Below are 22,071 nucleotides of genomic sequence, written 5' to 3'. Positions count from 1 at the left end.
TAGTTGGTCTGAGCTGTTGGGGAAGATTTCGTTGCGGCTTTTCCTCTCAGTGCATCAGGAAATCAGCGCAGTGTGATGGCGAGACGCAATGTTACAATGGAGAAGATGAGCTTGGCTGTGGTAAGACCCACAATCTCCATAATGGAACCCTTTAAAGATTCCACATGTGACAGGGACTGATTGTTCTTTTGAGTAAAGAGGAAACTGATTTGCCAACAGGAATTATTCCACGATTTAACCTTTAAAGATGACAGAATAATGTGACCAATATAGATAGCCAGCCATCAGCAAGTTTTAAAAAGTCTCTAATAAGCCGTGTTGGGGCCATTTTATAGTATTTATAGTTACTACTTCTTCCAAAAAGTAACGGAGTTAGGAACTGAATTACTCTATTGTAAAAGTAACTAGTTACTATTTCCATCACTTTGAAAAAAAGTTGTATGTCAAGAAATTTGGAATTTTCTGAGCAGAATTTGAGTCAGTTGAACACAGGTCAGACAGGTTGTGTTATTGAAAATTTATTGCACCTCACCAGCTTTCTCCGAAGCTTGTAGTGCAACAAAAAAAGAACATGATAAAATAACAATCACCACGTAATAAACATGCAGAAAAACATACATAAACACACACAAAAATATACGTAAACAAAAACATTGGTAAACACACAAAACGTACATGAACACATAAAACGTGTAAAGTTATCAAAATGGCTGGACACCGAAATGCAAATATATGAGACTGGTGTGGTCACGGTAATAATGGAACTCACAAAAGAAAGTCTTGTTAGGAACTGGGGCCCAACGCAGGGATTCAAAATGAAATTCACTTGCAGACATCAACTGCAGCAGCCAAGCTTATATAGTCTGTTGATTAGCTGATTTAGAGGCAGGTGTGTCATCAGAACAGCAGGTATCCACGCCCCCTCCCACACACTACCTTTAGGAAAAAAGATTGAAGCACAAACAAAACCCAAGAACATAACAAAACCTACATAAACACGTAACATGTACGTAAACACACACTTTTTCTGAAACAATGCCGTTATTTATACTTTGAGTTCTCTACCCTTATGATGTCACTAATTGTTTACGTAACCACACACTCCCGAAAACGTGTGTAAGAATGCAGAAAAACTTATGTAAACACGCAGAAAAACGTTACGTCACACACACAAAACTGTACGTAAACATCCTGAAAATGTATGTAAACACACACAAAAACTTTTGTAAACATATAAAACGTATGTAAACCCATAAAACATATGTATAAACACACAAAAACGTATGTAACGTACTGATTTTGACCGTCAGTAATGGTAACAGTATTGTGATGGTGGAACTAAATACAGATGCTCCCCTACTTACGATCATCTCTAATGAAACGGCTCGCCTCTTTTTTATACTTTACAGTAGTGTTTGAAATCATATCTGCCCAGGGCGTGCATCTTTTACGTCAGGCGTACAACTAACAAAGTGTCTCCGCCCGGATGGCCGACAACTTTTTCAAGAAAACATTTTTTGTTTGTTTTTTCAAATCAAACAATTTATGCAGATTACAAGCTGGAAGTAGTGAAAGATTTGACCAAAAAGCAGAAATAAAGTTTGTAAAGCTTGTAAGCTATTGGCAAGAAGTAAAATTTTGTCTGACTCAAGGGAGGTGGTAGGAGGAATCTGCCTTTTACTCCAAAAAATTATTTGGATTTAGTGATTTTGAGTTGAACTGATAGTTTTGTAAGCATTTTTAAAATCTAAATAACTACTAAAACAAAAGTAAGTGCATGCTTTGCAGATCCTCCACAAAAGAAAGGAAAAACAAAACAAAAAAAACTAGAGAAGCCTGACCTGACTTAATGATTGACAATACATGACAAATCTCGAAAAAAACGTGTTTATGTATTATTTTGCAAGATAAATAATGCAAATATTAGACCACATGTAATCATGCATATGTCCTTTGACGATTGATAATTAAGCCAAACGCAACTAACTCTCAAAACTTTGACCCTCTGAATAAAATGACTGAATATTTTTTTTACACCATTGTTACATTAAAGCTGTGGGTCTAAACATCAGTCTACTGTTGATTTTTTTTTTTTTTTTTTTTTTTTTTTTTTTTTTTTTTTTTGGAGTACTTGAGTAATGTATAGACTAAATCCTCTTCAAAGAAACTCAATAAATTTAATCTACAGGAACCAATAAGCAGTTTGTTGAGGTTTGTGAAAAGCACTGGAACCAACCAAATTTTTCCAACAGCACATGTATAAAAAAAATATTTAGAGTACTACTGACCAGTGTTGGTAATAATGCCATTATTCAGTACCTGGGTAATTTAAATAATTACTTACAACACCATTGCGTTACTTTGGCTGCAGAACGTATCAGCCACGTATCCCCCTTGGCACACCTGACGCTATTTACAGCGGCGGGGTTTTCCGCTCTCCTTTTGAGTTGTTTTTCGTCAAAAAGAACAACGCCGTGGCAAATCGGGAAGGACAGGAGATTTCCCAAAGGGCCGATGTTGTGCTTAATTCCCACTCCCCTGCAAAATTTGACTCCTCTTCGTGTGAACTATGCTTCTCAGCGCTGCGCTTCCGACGGGACATTTGTCGCAATCGTAGGAATAAAGAAAGCGCTGCTTCTCGAAAAAGAGATGGAATTCCCATCACTACGTCCTCTTCTGAGGGAGAGGAGCTACCCAATAAAGCCAGTTAACTGCTTAATTCTTCAAACATGTAGCACAAAACACAACCGGGGACACAGTGTGTGTAATGTGTTTATTAAAAAATATTGATTTCCGTGATTAAAACAAAAAAGTAATTGTAGTCCATATTATGAGTTTTTTACGAAATATGAAAATGTCACTGTCAAGGTTAAAACTTGTAGTAGAAAGCAGAAAAGAACACACTTAGGGTTTTTGATAGCCCCTTCCATCGGCGGTGCTTGCTTCCAGAATCGACTTCTCCTGTTTCAGAAGGCTCCTTTATTGGATAACAGAAGAAGGAAACTACACATCTGATTGATGTATATGAACGCAGGAAATTAATTTGTTTCAGACAGGAATCACATATTTAAATGCAGTGTATAATGTTGGTCGCTAGATGGTGTGCGAGTATAATAAATGAGCAATGAGGATAGTGAAACTTTATCCCACAATGTGTCTCTGTAATTCCAGGGAGGCATGCTCTCGAGCAGACTTGGAATGTGGGAGGAAACCTCTCCCAAAACTGAAACTTTGTAAACACAATACGTCTCTGGAAGAAGAAAAGAATGTCGGAGGCAAAGTCATCTTTTGACCTTGGAGGTGCTTGCCTCTGAACACCAAGTGAAATCGTAAAACCACACAATTATTGAATATACTATACAAATATAAATGTATAAAGATATAGGAGTACAAAGGTATAAGAGTTTATAAAAATACAAGAGCATAAAAGGACATTAAAACCACTCTTACAGTCACCAACACCCACGATTAAACGCTATAGTATTCACGAACATGACTAGTTGTATACAAGTAGGCTTCATTTAGTGTACTATTGTAGTCTTGTTGTAATATGTTTATTGTACATACTTGTTCATAGATTGCTGTAACCAGGGGACCATTGCTAGTGAGACACCAGCCAAAATCTGACTCCCCTCCTAATTTCTGAGAAAAAAAAGTCTGAAATTCTTTAAAATCACTCTGGTGAAATATTGAGAACACAGAATGTTAACCTAGAAATCCCTGTCCCACTTCAGCTGGGGGTGAGATTTTGACATCTAACCTCACCTCGTGCATTCATTTTCTAGTCGGATATTTGGCGGCATTCAGTGTAACAGAAGAGGTGAGTTTTACCATCTGGGGAAATCCCCCACTCCCAAAGTTGGTTTGGCCCACTCCCATTCTTTTCTGTAGCGGTACAGCTCGAATTAGATGAGTCAGGTAAGATGGAGGGCAGAAAAGCACTAGTTGGAGCCAAAAAAAGCCAGGAAAACAAAAAGAAACGCTTTAAAAGGACTGTTATCATTATTTTCACTTATCTTGCACGAATCATCTTTGTGTCCCCGGTTGTGTTTTGTGCTACGTGTTTGCGGAATTTAGCAGTTAACTGACTTTACCGGGTAGCACTAACCTGCTTATTGGGGGTATTAGGGGTTCAGTGTCTTACCCAAGGACACTTAGACATGTATCACGGATGAGCCGGGATTCGAACTGGGGTCCCTTGATCCCAAGACGAGCGCTCTACCTCCTGAGCTACTACTATTACTTACCTACTTATAATCCCCTACCTCCTGAGCTACTGCCGCCCCAGTAGCTCAGGAGGCGGAACAATAAAAAAAAATAAAGTACAGAATAAAAAATAAATTAAGGCAAAAAGAGAAATAAACAATAATAAAAGAAAGAAAACAAAGTAAAAGGCTACGATACTCAAAAGAATACAAGGAAAATGAAAAAAGGAAAAAAATCCAAAAAAAAGAGGAAAAGGGCTAAAAAAAACAAATGAAAAAGAATAAAAGAAACAGGTCCTGTCACAATATAACTTTCTCACAGATGCCTACCATATCATTGGGCAGGCATACCAGCTCAGTAGCCTAGATGGTAAGGCGCCCGCTTTGAGACTGGGAGGTCGGTGGTTCGCGCCCCGGCCGAGTCATTCCTAAGACTTAAAAAGTGGTCGGCGGCGCCCTCTGTTGGCTGCGGCTGCATCGGCTCGCTACAACGGGTCAGGTGCAATCGACATTTCGTTCTGTGTACATTGTTACACAGAATGACAATACAAGGAAATTATTATTATTATTATTATTATTATATAAGTTCCTGTTGAGTCTTTCCTGTACTCAGGTTGCATGTACACATAGCTTCTTTCTTTACCTAGTGTGAAAACTGGGCTGAGAAGCTCACTGTCTCAGGAACCTTTGGAGGCCTTCATGCTGATGTACATCAAAATGGAAAATCTAATGTTTATAGACAAGGGCTCTAAAACTCGACCTGGGGTCAACAGAGCTAGGGTCTGAGTAAGTTTTGGACCATATCGGGCTTTTCACCTCTAAAAATTCATGAAAACATTACGCTGTATGTGTGGGCCCCTTCAAAAGGTTTCTTCATTTGCCTTATGCTGAGTTTTTTTTTTTTTTAAATTGTCCTTGCCTTCATGTAAGTTTAAGATCAGGGAATGGATGGACGCCGTAATAGTACTCTGTACTGCCCTATAAGACTTGTGATATACAAATAAACACGACTTAAATTTTTCTCAAATATTTTTTTTTTTTTTTTAAATTTCCCACACAAATTAAGGCTACAAATAAAAACATTGAAAATCAAATAAAAAAAAATCAGTCAGTAAGTAATAAATTAAAGCTTGAGCTGCACTTATAGGTACAGTGTGTATTATTCAGTGGTAAAAAAATGCATGTCAAAAAATAATATTGATTAATAATTAGCAACAATGCATGGATTATCATATAAATGTGCATTCTTTAAAAAATATTGATAGGTCGATGTTTTTATTTTATTTTACCTAACATGAGCTTCACTAAGGAGATTGCATATTTGTCTTCCATTTTGCTACCAGAAAAAAAAACTTGTGAGAGACTGGGCAAAAAAAATGGAAGGAAAGTGGTGCTTTATGTTTACTTTGAATGTAGTTTTTATTCTTACTTACTTACTTATAATCCCCTGGGAGGTGTGAGAATTCTACCACCGTCGTCCGCTGCGTGCCGTAAGAGGCGACTAAAGTGGAGGGAGCGAGGGGACTGGGGATCCTCTCCTCTCTATCTCTACTCCCTAAGAGACAGCAAGGCAAAGAAAGGGGGACGGGGGACCGAAAGGTCTCGCAAACCCTAGTTACAGGGTCACTAAATGGGAGAGGATGTGGAAGAAAGAGGGGATTGTAAAATTAATGACTAAAAGGAAGGTTGATGTGTTAGCCTTGAGTAACGCAAAGATGAAAGGAAAGGGTGAATTACAGCTTGGAGGTATGTATGGTAGAATATCTGGAGTTGCGGGTGGACGTGCTCGAGAAGGAGGCAATGTGCTTGTGAGTGAGAAAGCAAAGGCAAAACTGGTGGGGTGGAAAGAGATATCTCCCAGATTGATGTGGGTGAGGTTAAAGTGGGGTGTAGAATTATAGATGTTTATAAGTGCAGATGGACCTGGTTCAGAAAGAAGTGCTGAGGAGAGAGGAATTCTGGAAGGATTTGTCCGAATATTCGGCAAGCGCAAAAGAAGGGTGGAAAGTGGTAATACTAGGTGACCTGAATTCTAGAGTGGGTGATGGAACAGTTGTAAATGTGATTAGTAGGTATGGAGTACCAGGAAAAAATGAGAGAGTGGGGATAAATTGATTGAGTTATGTGTGGAAAATGAGTTGGTGATTGCAAATACATTGTTTAAAAAGAGGGACGAGAATAAGTATGCCTTTGTCGGAGTGGATGGTGGTGAGATGGTGGACAGAGCACTGATGGATTATGTGGTGGTTAGGAAAGGGATGTGAAGTAGATTGTTGGACGTGCATGTTTACAGAGGTGAAATACGTGGTATGTCTGATCACTTTTATGTGGAAGAAAAACTGAGAATAGATGGATCATGGAGGGCTAGTCATAAGAAGAGTGTGAGGTAAGAGGTGAAAATGTCAGCGTTGAATAGGGCAAAAAAGAAAACAGAGTTTAAAGAGAAATTTAAGGGAAGAGTATGAACGGATTAGTAGAAGTGGAGAGTGTTGAAATGGAACAAAAGTGGTTTGAAGAGGCAGTGTTGAGGAGTGCGAAAAGTGTGTGGAATGAGAAAAATTGGTCAAGGTATTAGGAAAGGAAGTGAGTGGTGGGATGATGAAGTCTGAGAGGCTGTGACAGAGGAGAGATGTGCCTTTGAGGAGTGGCTGCAAGATAAGAGTGTGATGCGTATGAAAGGTATAAAGTGAAGAAAAGATTAGTAAAAGTGGGAGTGGAAGCAGCTAAAAGGAAAGCAAATGATGAATGGTGTCAAAAGATAGGAGTGAACTTTGATGAAAGAACAAAAGTGTTCTGGAAAGAAGTGAAAAGAATAATAAAGCAAGTCTGGAAAGGAAGAGAAAGTGAAAAATATGGACGGTAGATTGCTGGTTAGCAGTAGTGCAGTCAGGACAAGATGGGCAGAGTATTTTGAGGAGTTGCTAAATGTGGAGGATGAGAGAAGTGAGTCGAGGCGATCAGTAGTATGGGGAGAATGCCCGTGTTGGGTGATTTAAATGTGAAACCTGTGGAAACATGGGAGGTGCAAGAGGCAGTTAAAGAAATGAAAGGGGGAAGGGGCCTGGGTTGGATGGTTTTACTGCTGAATGCTTGAAAAAAGGTGGCACGGCTATGATTGACTGGTTAGTACCCTTGTTGAATGTATGCATTTTAAGTGGTGTGGTTCCTGTTGATTGGTGTACTGCATGTGTGGTGCCATTGTATAAGGGTAAAGGTGCTAAGTATGAATGTAGCAATTCGAGAGGTATCAGTTTGTTGTTCGTGTCGGGTAAGCTGGATGGAAGAGTTTAGATTAAGAGAGTTGGAGGAAGAACGGATGAGGTGGTGATGGAGGAGCAGAGTGGTTTCAGGAAAGGAAGAGGATTTGTGGATCAGGTGTTCACAGTACGGCAGGTGTGTAAGAAATAAGGATGTTTATTTGGCTTTCATGGACTTGGAAAAGACAGAGTTGATTGAGAGGTGTTGTGGCAAATGATGGTAATGTATGGAGTGGGTGCTGTTCACATAAAAACTCTTTAATGCTTCCAACAACTTCCCAGAGCATGTGTAAGAGTAGGGGGTGAGACTGGTGTGAGACAGGGGTGTGTGATGTCACCATGGCTGTTTGATGTATAAATGGATGGTGTGGTGAGAGAGGTGAATGCAAGAGTATTTGGCAGAGGTGTAGGGATGATGGATAACAGTGGAACGGTGTGGCAGGTAAGTCAGTTGTTGTTTGCAGATGACACAGCACTTGTGGCTGATTCTGAGGAAACATTGAGAAGGTTGATAATGGAGTTTGGAAGCGCGTGCGATTGGCGTAAGTTATGTGTGAATGTTGGGAAGACTAAGGTGATGAAGTGTTCACATGATGGAGTGGGAATGGTGTTAGAAATAAGGTTGCATGGACAGGTGCTGTAAGAAGTTGAAAGCTTTAGGTACTTAGGTTGTGATGTGGCTGCAGTTGGTGGAATGGAGTGCGAGGTATTGCACAGAGTGAATCAAGGAAGCAAGGTTTTGGGTTCTCTGATGAGCAACAAGGGTATGAGTATGGATGTCAAGAGGGGACTGTATGGGAGTGTGATTGTGCCGACTGTGTTGTATGGTGCAGAGACTTGGAGCCTGAATGCAGATTTGAGAAGGATATTAAATGTTTGAGATGAAGTGTTTGAGGAGTATGTTAGGAATGACAAGATTGGATCGATAGTGAAATGAAATTGTGAGAGACAGAACTGGAGTAGTGGTGGAACTGAGCAAGTGTGTGGATAGGAGAGTACTGGGTTGGTTTGGACACATGGAGAGGATGGATCAGGAGCGAATGTTGAAGAGGATCTACAGAGCAGAAGTAAATGGAAGGAGACCAAGAGGAAGGCCACGGTTGACGTGGATGGATAGTGTTATGAGTGCACTGCAGGAAAGAGGTCTAAATATAATGGAAGCTAGAGCTCTTGTTGGTGATAGGAATGAGTGGAGAGGTGTTGTAAAAGGATAGTGGGATATTTATACGTGTTGTAAGGATCGGGCAGCGCACCCGTATGATGCGGCAGGGGTAAACTAGTGGAAGCTGTCGGTCCCCGTTGTTGAACAGAAGAGTGTGTTGTGTCACCCTGACCCGAGTGAGATGGTCGCTTTCTTGTGTCCTGTTTAATCTGGAGAGACAAAAGCATGACCAGCTTGGGTGCCGAGGTGCTTAACTTGGTTGGGTGTTTGGGCATTTGGTTTGGCAATGGTCCAAAAACTTTTGTTTGTGTTTTTGCTACTTTTTCCCTTTTTTAATTTTCTTTATTTTTGTATGTGTTTGTCTTGTACCCTGGTCACCCCTCTCAAGGGATATGACCAGGGTAGATAGAAAGACAGATTCTTACTTGTGATCTTCAGCACTCTTTTCTGGTTGTACTACACAATGCAGTGACATCTAGTGGTCAAAAAATAAAAGTTAATTGACTGAATACTGTAGATAGGCATGGGGTGTTTTTTGGTTGAGAGCTTTTTTGGTTGACACCCAGTGTCCCGCTCATTAAAAACATTTTTTCATTTCACTTAAAGTGATACATGTTAAATTAAATATTTAAATTAAAAACAATGAGTCAACAACAAAATAATGTCACATAACATGTTCGAAAAGGGGTAGTCAGAAGCAGATGCTTATTTTTCCTACCCCTTTATCTTCCCTATTAAATACATTTTATAGATAGCTCCTCTTGTGTCCAATACAACTAAATCTCATGGATATACTTATTACATAGGTCAGATATCAATAATTATAATAGTTACAATAATCACATATTTTATACACTAATCTTCGCAATACCCATCCCTCAACGTCATAATGCGCATAATGTCACTGCGGCACCAGTGATAATAACAATAAAAATAAACACAATACTTATAACAGTTCTGATGCAATAATAGCAACAATAACAACAAGTTAACCATAGTTTGAAATGCAGTATTTCCAATCTCCCTCATATCCCATTTTCTTCATCCCTGTATTTTGCCAGTAATGCTTTTTTGTATTTAAATTTGAACACATGGATAGTTGGACATTGTTTGATCTCATTTTGCAAATTATTCCAAAGTCTGACTCCACACACAGACACACACATACTTTTCCTGGTGGTTCTCACCTTTGGGATTTTGAATTCACCACAGCCCCTCAAGTTATAATTTCCCTCTTTCCGAGTGAATAATTTTTGTATGTTTTCTGGCACTATGTTTTTGTTGACCTTAAATAACAGTTGTGAAGTGAAAATTTTTATTAAATCATCCAATTTTAATAATTTGGACTGCATGAATAAAATATTGGTATGATCCCGATATCCTACCCTGTGTATGGTTCTTATTGCACGTTTTTGAAGGATAAAAAGGGGCTGTAGTGAACTTTTGTAATTATTGCCCCAGACTTCTGCACAATATGTTAAATATGGCAGAACGAGAAAACAATATAATAAATACAATGCATTATAATTTAAAAGAAATTTGGTTTTATTAATTATTGAAATGATTTTAGATACCTTAGTTTGTATGTGTCTGATATGTGTTTTCCAACTTAATTTATTGTCTATTATGACCCCTAAAAACTTAATTTCTGATACAATGTCTATTGCGACACGATCCATTTTTACTTCTAAATCTTGATTTGCCTTACAATTACCAAAGAATATTACTTTGGTTTTATTTAAATTTAAAGATAATTTATTTATATCCATCCATACTTTTAGGTTAATTAGTCCGCAATTAATACAGGTTACCAAATCAATATAGTTATCATTTGAATAGAAAATGTTAGTCCATCCATTGTCTTCCGCTCATCCGAGGTCGGGTCGCGGGAGCAGCAGCGTTAAAAGGGAAGCCCAGACGTCCCTATCCCCAGCCACTTCCTCCAGCTCATCCGACGGGACCCCTAGGCGTTCCCAAGCCAGCCGAGAGACATAGTCTCTCCAACGTGTCCTGGGCCGCCCCCGGGGCCTCCTGCCGGTGGGACATGCCCGGAACACCTCCCGAGGGAGGCATCCTTATTAGATGCCCGAGCCACCTCAACTGGCTCCTCTCAACGCGGAGGAGCAGTGGCTCTACAGAGTCCCTCCCGGATGACTGAGCTTCTCACCTTATCTCTAAGGGAGAACCCAGCCACCCTGCGGAGGAAACTCATTTCGGCCACTTGTATCCGGGATCGAGTTCTTTCGGTCATGACCATAGGTGAGGGGTAGGAACGTAGATCGAGAGCTTTGCCTTTCAGCTCAGCTCCCTCTTCACCACGACAGACCGGTACTGGGTCCGAATGACGGCAGACGCTGCACCGACCCGTCTGTCGATCTCCCGTTCCATCCTACCCTCACTCGTGAACAAGACCCCAAGATACTTGAACTCCTCCACTTGGGGCAAGACCTCCTCCCCGACCCAGAGGGAGCATACCACCCTTTTCCGACTGAGAACCATGGCCTCGGACTTGGAGGTGCTGATCCCCATCCCGGCCGCTTCACACTCGGCTGCGAATCGCTCCAGCGAGAGCTGAAGATCACGGCCTGAGGAAGCCAACAGCACCACGTCATCTGCAAAGAGCAGTGACGCAATGCTGAGGCCCCCAAACCGGACTCCATCCCCGCCAAGGCTGCGCCTAGAAATTCTGTCCATAAAAGTTATGAACAGAATCGGTGACAAAGGGCAGCCCTGGCGGAGCCCAACCCTCACCGGGAACGAATCCGACTTACAATGCGGACCAGACGCTGGCACCGGGCATACAGGGACCGCACAGCCCGGATAAGACTGTGCGGTACCCCATACTCCCGAAGCACCCCCCACAGGGCCTCCCGAGGAACACGGTCGAATGCCTTCTCAAAGTCCACAAAACACATGTAGACCGGACAGGCAAACTCCCATGCACCCTCAAAGACCCTGAAGAGTGTATAGAGCTGGTCCAGTGTTCCACGGCCAGGACGAAAACCACACTGTTCCTCCTGAATCCGAGATTCGACTTCCTGGCGGACCCTCCTCTCCAGTACCCCTGAATAGACCTTACCAGGGAGGCTGAGAAGTGTGATTCCCCTGTAGTTGGAACACACTCTCCGGTCCCCCTTCTTAAAGACGGGAACCACCACCCCAGTCCAGAGGCACTGTCCCCGATGTCCACACGATGTTGCAGAGGCGCGTCAACCATGACACGCCCACAACATCCAGAGCCTTAATGAAGTCCGGGCGGATCTCATCGACCCCCGGGGCCCTGCCACCGAGGAGTTTTTTGACAACCTTGGTAGAGGTAAGATCGGGCCAAAAAAAAGCACCCGAGCCCGACGCAGGCCCGAGGGGTATTAAACCCGACCCGGACCGAGCCCGACTAATTAACTGGATTTGCTGGCCCGGCCCGAGGGGGCCCGAAATTACATATTTTATTTATAAGGAGGGGTGATTTATGATAACAAATTAAACTCTGCCTTTTGTTACAACATCTAGGCCTAAGTTAAATAAAACTGTATAAACATTTACATCTTTTATATTTCTGTGTCTGCACTGCAGATGTTACATTAAGCGACAATCTGTCATTGACGTTTTTTTTTTTTTTTTGAGGTAGCGAAAACATTTAAGGGCGTCCGTCATTTTGACGACTTGATCATTGGGCCATAATCCACAGCAGCAGTAGTAGTACGTCCTTAAGATTTTAGCGCAGCACTTTCATTCAGGGGGTGTTGACGTGTTGTGCCCTTTTCCGACTCCTATGCAAATTCCCCCCCCCCCCCCCCTGATCGTATTCTATATAAAACGCTTATTAAAACAATAAAGCGAGCTAATTATAATAATTGGGAGATCCTAGTCTATATAACGCGTTTATTTAAACAATAAAGCGTGATTTTATTCTGCAAATTGCGTTTTTTAACGCGGATGAAAATGTCACCAACGTCAATGTACGCTTCCGACAAAAGCGATCGTATTCTATATAAAACGCTTATTAAAACAATAAAGCGAGCTAATTATAACAATTGGGAGATCCTAGTCTATATAACGCGTTTATTTAAACAATAAAGCGCGATCGTATTTTACAAAATGCGTTTGTTAATGCGGATGGAAAAGTCACCAACGTCACTGTACGCTATGATTTCCGCAATCACAACTAATTGTACACAAATAATATTTATTTGATTTACTATATTCCTTGGTCTAGTATCCATACATAGTTTAAGTATATATTTTTAATGAACATATATTTATAATTATTAATTAATAAAAAAAAAAAAAAAAAAAAAAAAAAAAAAGCAGGACCGAACCCGACCGTATGACTGACATTTCAGGCCCGACCCGGCCCGAAATTGCCTCGGGTTCGGGCTCGGGCCATAAATCTTAGGTCTAAACCTTGGTGACTTCAACCCCAGTGATACGAGAGCCCAACCCAGAGTCCTCAGGCTCTGCTTCCCCAGAGGAAGACGTGCCGGTGGGATTGAGGAGGTCTTCGAAGTACTCCGCCCACCGATTCACAACGTCCCGGGTCGAGGTCAGCAGCGCCCCATCGGCACTATACACAGTGTCGATGGCACACCGCTTCCCCCCCTAAGACGTCGGATGGTGGACCAGAATTACCCCGAAGTCGGCTTCCATGGCCTCGCCAAACTCCTCCCATGCCCGAGTTTTTGCCTCGGCAACCGCCGAAGCCGCATTCCGCTTGGCCAGCCGATACCTGCCAGCTGCTTCCAGAGTCCCACAGGCCAGGAAGGCCCGATAAGACTCCTTCTTCAGCTTGACGGCATCCCTCACCGCCGGTGACCATCAACGGGTCTGAGGGTTGCCGCCGCGGCAGGGACCAACTACCTTACGGCCACAGCTCCGATCAGCCGCCTCGACAATGGAGGCGCGGAACATGGTCCACTCGGACTCAATGTCCCCCGCCTCCCTCGGGACATGGGCGAAGTTCTGCCGGAGGTGTGAATTGAAACTTCTTCTGACAGGAGATTCTGCCAGCCGTTCCCAACAGACCCTCACAACACGCTTGGGTCTGCCGGGTCGGGCCGGCATCTTCCCCCACCATCGAAGCCAACTCACCACCAGGTGGTGATCAGTTGACAGCTCCGCCCCTCTCTTCACCCGAGTGTCCAGATCATGCAGCCGCAGGTCCGACGAAACGATGACAAAGTCGATCATCGAACTACGGCCTAGGGTGTCCTGGTACCAAGTGCACATATGGACACCCTTATGTCTGAACATGGTGTTCATTATGGACAGACCATGACGAGCACAGAAGTCCAATAACGAAACACCACTCGGGTTCAGGTCAGGGGGGCTGTTCTTCCCAATCACGCCCCTCCAGGTCTCACTGTCATTGCCCACATGAGCGTTGAAGTCTCCCAGCAGTACGAGGGAGTCCCCAGGGGGCGCGCTCTCAAGCACACCCTCTAAGGACCCCAAGAAGCGTGGGTACTCCGAACTGCTATTTGGTGCATAAGCGCAAACAGTCAGGACCCGTCCCCCCACCCGAAGGCAGAGGGAGGCTACCCTCTCGTCTACCGGGGTGAACCCCAACGTACAGGCGCCGAGCCGTGGAGCAATTAATATGCCCACACCGGCTCTGCGCCTCTCACCACGGGCAACTCCAGAGTGGAAGAGAGTCCAACCCCTCTCGAGAGGACTGGTACCAGAGCCCAAGCCGTGCGTAGAGGTGAGTCCGACTATATCTAGTCGGAATTTCTCAACCTCACGCACCAACTCGGGCTCCTTCCCTGCCTGAGAGGTAACGTTCCATGTTTCTGTAGCCGGGGATTGTCGCGCCAAGGACCCCTCCCTTGGCTGCTACCCAGCTCTCTGCGCACCCGACCCCTTTGGCCCCTCCTACAGGTGGTGAGCCCATGGGAAGAGGGTCCCACGTCGTCCCTTCGGGCTGTGCCCGGCCGGCCCCCGTGGGTAAGGGTCCGGCCAACAGGCGCTCGCCAGCGGACCCCACCTCCAGGCCTGGCTCCAGAAGGGGGTCCCGGTAACCCGCGTCCGGGCGAGGGAAATCGAGGACCAAAGTTTTGTCTCATCATTAGGGGTCTTCTGATCTGCGTTTTGTCTGGCCACTCACCTTGGACCTGTTTGCCATGGGTGACCCTACCAGGGGTTTAAAGCCCCTGACAACATGGCTCCTAGGATCATTGGGACACACAAACTCCTCCACCACGATAAGGTAGCAGATCAAGGAGGAGAGAAAATGTTAGTGTCGTCTGCAAATATTACTATTTTCAATAGTTTTGAAACATTAAAAATATCGTTAATATATAAATTAAATAGCTTTGGTCCCAGGATAGAACCCTGTGGTACTCCACAACAGCTGTCCAAATATTCAGATGAAAACTCTCCCATTTTTACATATTGCTTCCTCCCCGTCAAATAACTTTGAATCCATTGCAAAGCCACTACCCTGATGCCATATCTTTCCAGTTTTTTTAATAGTATATTATGATTAATGGTATCAAATGCTTTTTTTAAGTCAATAAATACCCCGACTGCGTATCTCTTCTTTTCTATACTATGGGTGATTTCTTCTACTGCATCAATAATTGCCATTGTTGCTGATCTGTTTGCTCTAAAACCATATTGACTTTCATTAATCAATTTATGTTTATCTACAAATTGTTCTAGTCTATTATTGTAAAGTCTCTCTAATATTTTAGAGAACTGAGATACCGATCTATAGTTTGTAAAAATGTGCTTGTTCCCATTTTTGTATATTGGTATAACTTTTTGCTATTTTCATTTTATTTGGAAATTTGCCTGTTAGAAATGATAGATTACAGATGTAGGTCAATGGTTTCACAATGCTATTTATAATTTGCTCAATTAGTACCATATTGATGTCAAAACAATCCATAGACGTTTTGTTTTTACAGTTGTTAACCACGTCTAAGATTTCTGATTCCGTAACCCCAGATAAAACATGGTCTTGGAGTTCATTTTTATCAGTGACTGAAATTGTTTACCACTGCACTCTGGGATATTTGCAGCGAGCTCTGGTCCAACATTTACAAAATAACTATTGAAATTCTCCACAACTTGATTTAAATTATAATTTTCACTGTTCTTATCAATAAAATAGTTTGGATATGCATTGCTTACATTCTTTCCTTTTATTATACTATTTAATATATCCCAAATACCTTTGATATTACTTTTGTTATGATGTAATAAATTGGTCAATTTGTTTTTATGTTTTATATCGGGATTCGGCTTCCTCAGTTCTTAGTTTAATAAATTTTCTATACAAGCATTATGTAAACCCTTGGTTATCCATGGATGGTTTACAGATTTATTCGTAATATTAGTTTGTCTCATTGAGCAATTTTTGTTATACTTGTTGGTGAATATTTCCAAAATATGTCAAACGCACGATCCACATCATCTGTACCATATATAGCATTCCAGTTTTGTTTAACTAAGTCATCATAGAGTGATATAATAGTCTCTTCAATTCTAACTCGTTTGTAAACATAATCCTTAATTGATTCTTGTCTAGTAACCTTTTCATCGTACACTGTAAATACTGGTAGGTGATCAGAAATATCACAAACCAGTAACCCGTTGACGTTTGTAAATTCCATATTTGTAAATACATTGTCAATGAGTGTTGCACTGTGTGACGTGAATCTACTAGGCTTTAATATAGTTGGGTACAAACTCATACTGTACATCATATTAATATAGTCATCAATGTTTTTATGTTTGTTTGGATTCATTAGATCGATGTTGAAATCTCCACAAATGAATAGTGTTTTGGTGCTTATTGTTGAACGTTTTTTCAGCCCAGTTTGTGAAAATTTTCAGCTTTGAGCCCGGTGATCTATACACACAACTGACTATAATATTTTTCCTTTTTCATTTATAATTTCTATTGTAACATATTCAAGTAAATCGTCAATGACAGATGACATGTTTTGTAATATTTTCGATTTTATTTTGTGCACATATATAGCTACTCCACCTCCTAGTTTGTTTGTTCTATTTACATAGTTCAGATTATAGTTGTTTAATTCAAAATTTACACCCCTTTCCTCACTGAACCACGTTTCAGAAACTGCAATAACACTAAACTGGTTCTTAAATTGTTTTAAGTATTCAGTGATGTCATCAAAATGTGTGTACATACTTCTACTGTTAAAGTGTATTATTGAGAATTCGCCTTCAGATTTAACAAAAGTATTGTATTCATTTCCAGTATATTTGCAATTGTCTGAGCTAACTGATAGGAATTTGTGGTCAGGATCGAAGTCATCTAATCTTGAATTATTGGAGTCAGTGTGATCAACAATGCTCCGTTCCGGTAAATCATGGCCTAATATTATGATGGATTTTTTTATTGTGATTTGTAATAAAGGTGTCCATATTGTCAGTCCAGGATTCCATTGTTACACTTCAGGCAAATCAGTCCAGCTCCTGCATTTCTCGGACATAAAGTATTTTTGCTTCTTCTGGAGTGCCGTTTAACTTTATGTATACTCTGCAGTTTGAAGTCCAAGTTCCTTGTATTTTGTTCGTTTTTCTCAAAAATCGAGCCTGTCTTGCAATGTCAGAGTTTTTTTTTTTGCTTAAGTGTTCATTTAAATAAACATTAGTCCCTTTTAGTTTTTTTCCTTGCTTAAGGATTTCATGTTTCTGTTGATAAATCTCATGATGGTCACCTTAGGTCGGTTCTCACCCCTTGTTAATTGGTGGCATGCTTCTATGTCCTCAGCATTGATGAATATGCCTTTTTTGCTCATAAAAGCAATGACCTGTTGCTCAGCAGAATCTTCATCAGCATCCGTTGCATTATTTTTATTTGCCACAGCCTTGGCATAGGTCTGAGGTTTAATGTCGAGACCGGTGATAACAATGTCATTTATCCTGGTGTACTGTTCCAGATCTGCTACGCGTCCTTCAAGCGCAATAATCCTCTTGTCTTTCTCCATGTTTTCGTTTTTTAGGTCTTTGATTTCAGCCATTAAACTCAAGATTGTGTCTTGTTGTTCAGTGACTATATCCATTTTATCCATTAAAAATCCGAGTGACTTTTTAATTTCCTCGAGTTCTTTATCTCTGCTCGGCATCTTGAAAACTTCACGCTTCTCTTACGGCACCGGCCGCTGATCGCCTCACCTGATCGCCCTCTCTCAAGTTATTTCGCCGGACTTAGTTTCCCCGGCTTTTGGTCGCTTTACAAAGTAGCGCCGCCATGTTTGCCAGCGTCAACAATGGCCGATCTCGGAAAGCAGGAGAATCGGCCTCCTTCCTGCACTGGTTTTCGAATGAAATCCGCCGAATCAACGACAACGTCGACTCCGTGCTTGATGTTCTTTTCAAAAGGCTGTTTTTATCAATTGAATGTTCATTTTAAGGCCGTCTTTATCAATTCAATGTTCATTTCACGGCCGTTTTTATGAACTGAATGTTCCTTTTTTTTAGTTTAATGATGGCACTCTTGGGCTTCCAAAATAAATTACAGATGCTGTTCAACTTACAAATGATTGTTCAGTTTATATAAGTATGTTTAAGGCTTGTTTAAGTTACCTGCATTGTTTTGTACTAAACGTTTTATAAAATGATATGCTCTATAAAGATAAATAACACATGAACTAGGAAGTAGAAGCGGGATTTCTTCTTTGGGGTGGATGCTGGGTGACCTTTCACAGCGCTACCACACGCCAGTAGCGGCAGAAGAAGCACTACAGTAATGTCCTGTACTCAAAAAAAGGTGCACACAATACGAAATCTAAATTATAGCAATGTCTGGATATTTTTCGACATCCCGAAAAAATTGATCGTATCTACCATTTTTCGTAAGTTGAACGGTCATAATGATGATGGCAATCTTGGGCTTTCAAAATAAAGTAGGGGAGCGTCTGTACTCTAACGGTCTCCACAGGCTCCGCTGCTATGCCTCAGGTGACATTAGCCAAGCGATAAAGGAGCGAGAATGGTGCCTGGAATCAAATAGACTTATTTCGTACTGTATTTCGGATGCTGCAGTGTTCATATTTTTGTTCTGTTTAACTTTTTCTGTATTTTAGTTTGCATTTTTCATTATATTTAAACCTATCCCGTCCTTTATCAAGGAAAATAATTAGTTTTCAAAAATGCTATCATTTTTTGGGGGGGGTTGGCTTGAATTTTGGGGTACTCGAGCACCCCCAAAAACAGGGTGGTTACGCCCATGTACATAGGTAAATATGTTTTCATCTTAATCAAAATCTTTATATAATTTCACTTTGAATTAAAATGATAAAGTGTTGTCTGTTAACTTATCAACATACAGGTATACCTGAACATTTTCCCAATAAAAATGCATCATAAGAGCTCGCTGCTGTTCCATTCGTGCCAATTCTTCCTTTATGGCTAAGTGGGCTGGCTTTGGGTAGTAAACTCCCTGCCTGAAAAAGGGGGGCACTGATCACGTATATCAGATCTTGTCGCCATTCAAAATAGTGACTATCATATACTGTAGTCAGATAGTGATGACAAGTACAGTTTTACAAATGCGCCGAAAGAATGGGTGAATGAGGGCTGAGTTTTGACAGCACCCGACTTGTATTTTTTGCGAACGAAACATCTCTATGAACCTTCCCTTGGAAGTGAACAAAGGGACCTGGCTTCCCACCAAACCATAGCTGGTTCTCTCCGGGACCCTGTTTTTCTCTTAAGATTGGTCAGTAAGCATTTTGGGGTGATTCTGTGATGTTGACTTTAAATTAGTTGAGCATAAAAAGGTTAAAAAATACATTTTATCTTTTTTTATAGATTTATAAATATTTTAACTGTGCAGTGTTTTTCACTTTTAATGTGTTCGTATAAAATTGTTAAGTTTGTTCTTATTTTATCTCTCGTTTCATTTTGATATTGTATTTTTCCCTTTTTTCTTTTTTCCATTTTTGCCCCCCGAAAGCCGCACCCCAACAAACCCCCTACCCCCAAGCCGGTTACTTTTACGGGTAAACTCTCTTACTAACTCTGTTACTTTTTGGAAGAAGTAGTGACTGTAACTAATTACTTTTTTAAAGTAATGTGCCCATGGCTGCTCGTGACCAACTTCAAACGTTGTTTATGTTAGTGCGCCTCAGTGGGCAGAGTTCAGTCCTGCAGGTCCAAAAAGGTGGTGTGTGGCAAACTGTTTGCTCAGAAGACTGGAATAACTGGCTTGGACTCTCAGCCTGCAAGCAGTTGGGATATACCAGGTGTTTCTTTCAATTTTCTTCACTGTACTGTACATCTAAATATTTAAACTGTAATTATCTGATGAATATTTTTTTTCTTTGGCAGTTACAGGGAGTCCTTTTTCATCTCCTTTACCTCTATTGAGCAGGAACTTCAGTCTAATCTAGTGTCCATCAATCAGAAACAATCACAAATTGTTAAACTGCAAAACATCTCAACTCTCAGGTACGACGATTCAAAACTGCAATTTGAATATCACAAGTTCCAACCAACGGCATCATTTGAATTTGCCGCTTTTTTTCCCAGCATAACAAGATCAACAATGTAATTTACCCTGATGCATACTTGAAGGCTTAAGTGTTTGTAAGAGTGTTTCTGCATCCTTACACATCCAGTTTAATCATTATATTTTCTTGCGCAAATTTTTTTTTTGGCTGCCTCCTCAATAAGCATTAGAGCAAAATGAGTACAGACACTCCCCTACTACAACCAGATCAGTTACGGACAATTGTTCGTAAGTTGAATTTGTTCGTAAGTTTGCTTCATTGCTATATTTTGTATGTTTAAGGTTCATATAACTATGTTTAAGGCTTGTTACGTAACCTGTATTGTTTTGTACTAAAATAATATTCTCTATAAAGATAGATAAAGTTAAGTTTAACTTAATTTTGAACAGTTGGGCAACTTCCTCCTCCATGGTAAAAAGTGGCTGAATAAAAGCAATCCAACCATTTACTCAACAGCATCAGGATTCCATATTACACTTACATTTCAAATGAAACGGCTCACCTCTTTACACTTTACACCAACCATATTAAATGGATGCACGAGATATTAAACAATAAAAATGTTAAAGTTCTCCACACGCTGGAGATACAGTATAGAATATTTACACACGAACCAGGAAGCTGGGTGACCTCTCACAGCGCCACCACTCACCGGTAGAGGCGGAAAAAAGCACTACAGTAATGTCCTGAACTCGGAAAAAGGGGCACACAATACAAAATCCAACTTACTTATTTTTCGACTTCTCGAAAAAAATGTTCGTGTCTACCGTTTTACGTAAGTCGAATGGTCGTAAGTATGGGAGCGTCTGTAATTAATTGTATTTATTTTTTATTTTTTTGTAAACTGAAGACATTTAGCTTGAACCGTACTTCAAAAGATGACTTTGAAACAAAAAATGAGAATTTCACAAATTATTTAGTTGTGTAACATTCAAGATAGAGCGCATTTTGTTTAAACTCATTCATTAACTTGACTTGGTGGTTGTAAAGTTGGCTGTTTTTGGTTGTGTATTCCTCAGACTTCCATGCTATGAAATTAACCTGTTTTTATATTGCTAATATAAAAACAATCATCACACACATAGTCACGTTTCAAAGATCAGTCTAATTCTATTATTTGTAAATACGTTTTTCAGTCTAATTTCATTTTAATGTGAAGTCGCACTCATGTGTGACTTCATTTCCTGTTTATGTGTGACGTCAATAAACCACGCCTACTGACTGGATGTAGGTTAGTTCGCCCAGAGCAGCCGACCAAGATAGCTGTGCCGGGCGGGCTGAGGCATCCACCATGTAGATTAAAAACTCAATAAGTGTTTTTATCTGAATAATTCCGCCAACAAAGAGTTTACATCTTGAATATCTCTCACAGTGGTATTTGAGTTTCTATGTGGAGAAAACATGCTCTCCCCATACTGATGGGAACCTCACTGAGAGTTCATAACTCCAGGCTTTCATTGGCTAGATAGGAGGAAACACAAAACAACCATGAGTGTGGCAGCAATACATAGTCTAACAGAGCATAGCGCAGTTGTCAGGAACCTAATGCTCGCAAGCCAGATATTTTTTCTTTTCATGAGTACATATGGCTCTGAGATAAAATTGGGCAATGACAAAATTTCTCTGAGAATCCTGTTTTACTTTATGCAAAGACAGAGCATCACTAATAGGTGCAATGGTTCGGTCCAGTATACAGTATATAAGGCACAGTCTCGATTCCAGTTTACAGTCACGGTGTTACACTAACATGCGCTGTACGCATTTAAGCGATCATTTATATGAAAACACATTAAACTATCTGTGTTTACTTTTAAGACACTTTATGATGAAAACCCACTACCCAAACATTAAACACCCAAAAATGCCAGATAATCATCAAGTGCAATTTTATTGGGGGAGCAGTAGGAGTGGATGGAGCTATAAATACGGGGCTCTCCCTCTCTCTCTCACCCAGCACC

General features: G+C 40.9%; 1 protein-coding gene across 2 annotated transcripts in view; it reads left to right on the top strand.

Annotated features, from left to right (window-relative positions):
* The window catches only part of tmprss3a (transmembrane serine protease 3a), a 92,748-nt gene that overhangs the window by 6,444 nt on the left and 64,233 nt on the right, over positions 1-22,071 (top strand). For both annotated transcript variants that reach the window (XM_088353256.1, XM_088353257.1), the window contains 3 exons: positions 4-120; positions 19,723-19,846; positions 19,932-20,051. In XM_088353256.1, the coding sequence (XP_088209382.1) occupies positions 4-120; positions 19,723-19,846; positions 19,932-20,051 (361 nt within the window). The remainder of the gene's footprint in view (positions 1-3; positions 121-19,722; positions 19,847-19,931; positions 20,052-22,071) is intronic.

Source organism: Urocampus carinirostris, chromosome 14 (assembly GCF_059441175.1).
Source record: "Urocampus carinirostris isolate Australia breed hairy pipefish chromosome 14, RoL_Ucar_1.0, whole genome shotgun sequence".
Lineage (NCBI taxonomy): Eukaryota > Metazoa > Chordata > Actinopteri > Syngnathiformes > Syngnathidae > Urocampus > Urocampus carinirostris.
Note: the sequence above shows the minus strand (reverse complement) of the source record. Positions and strands in the feature narration are given on the sequence as shown.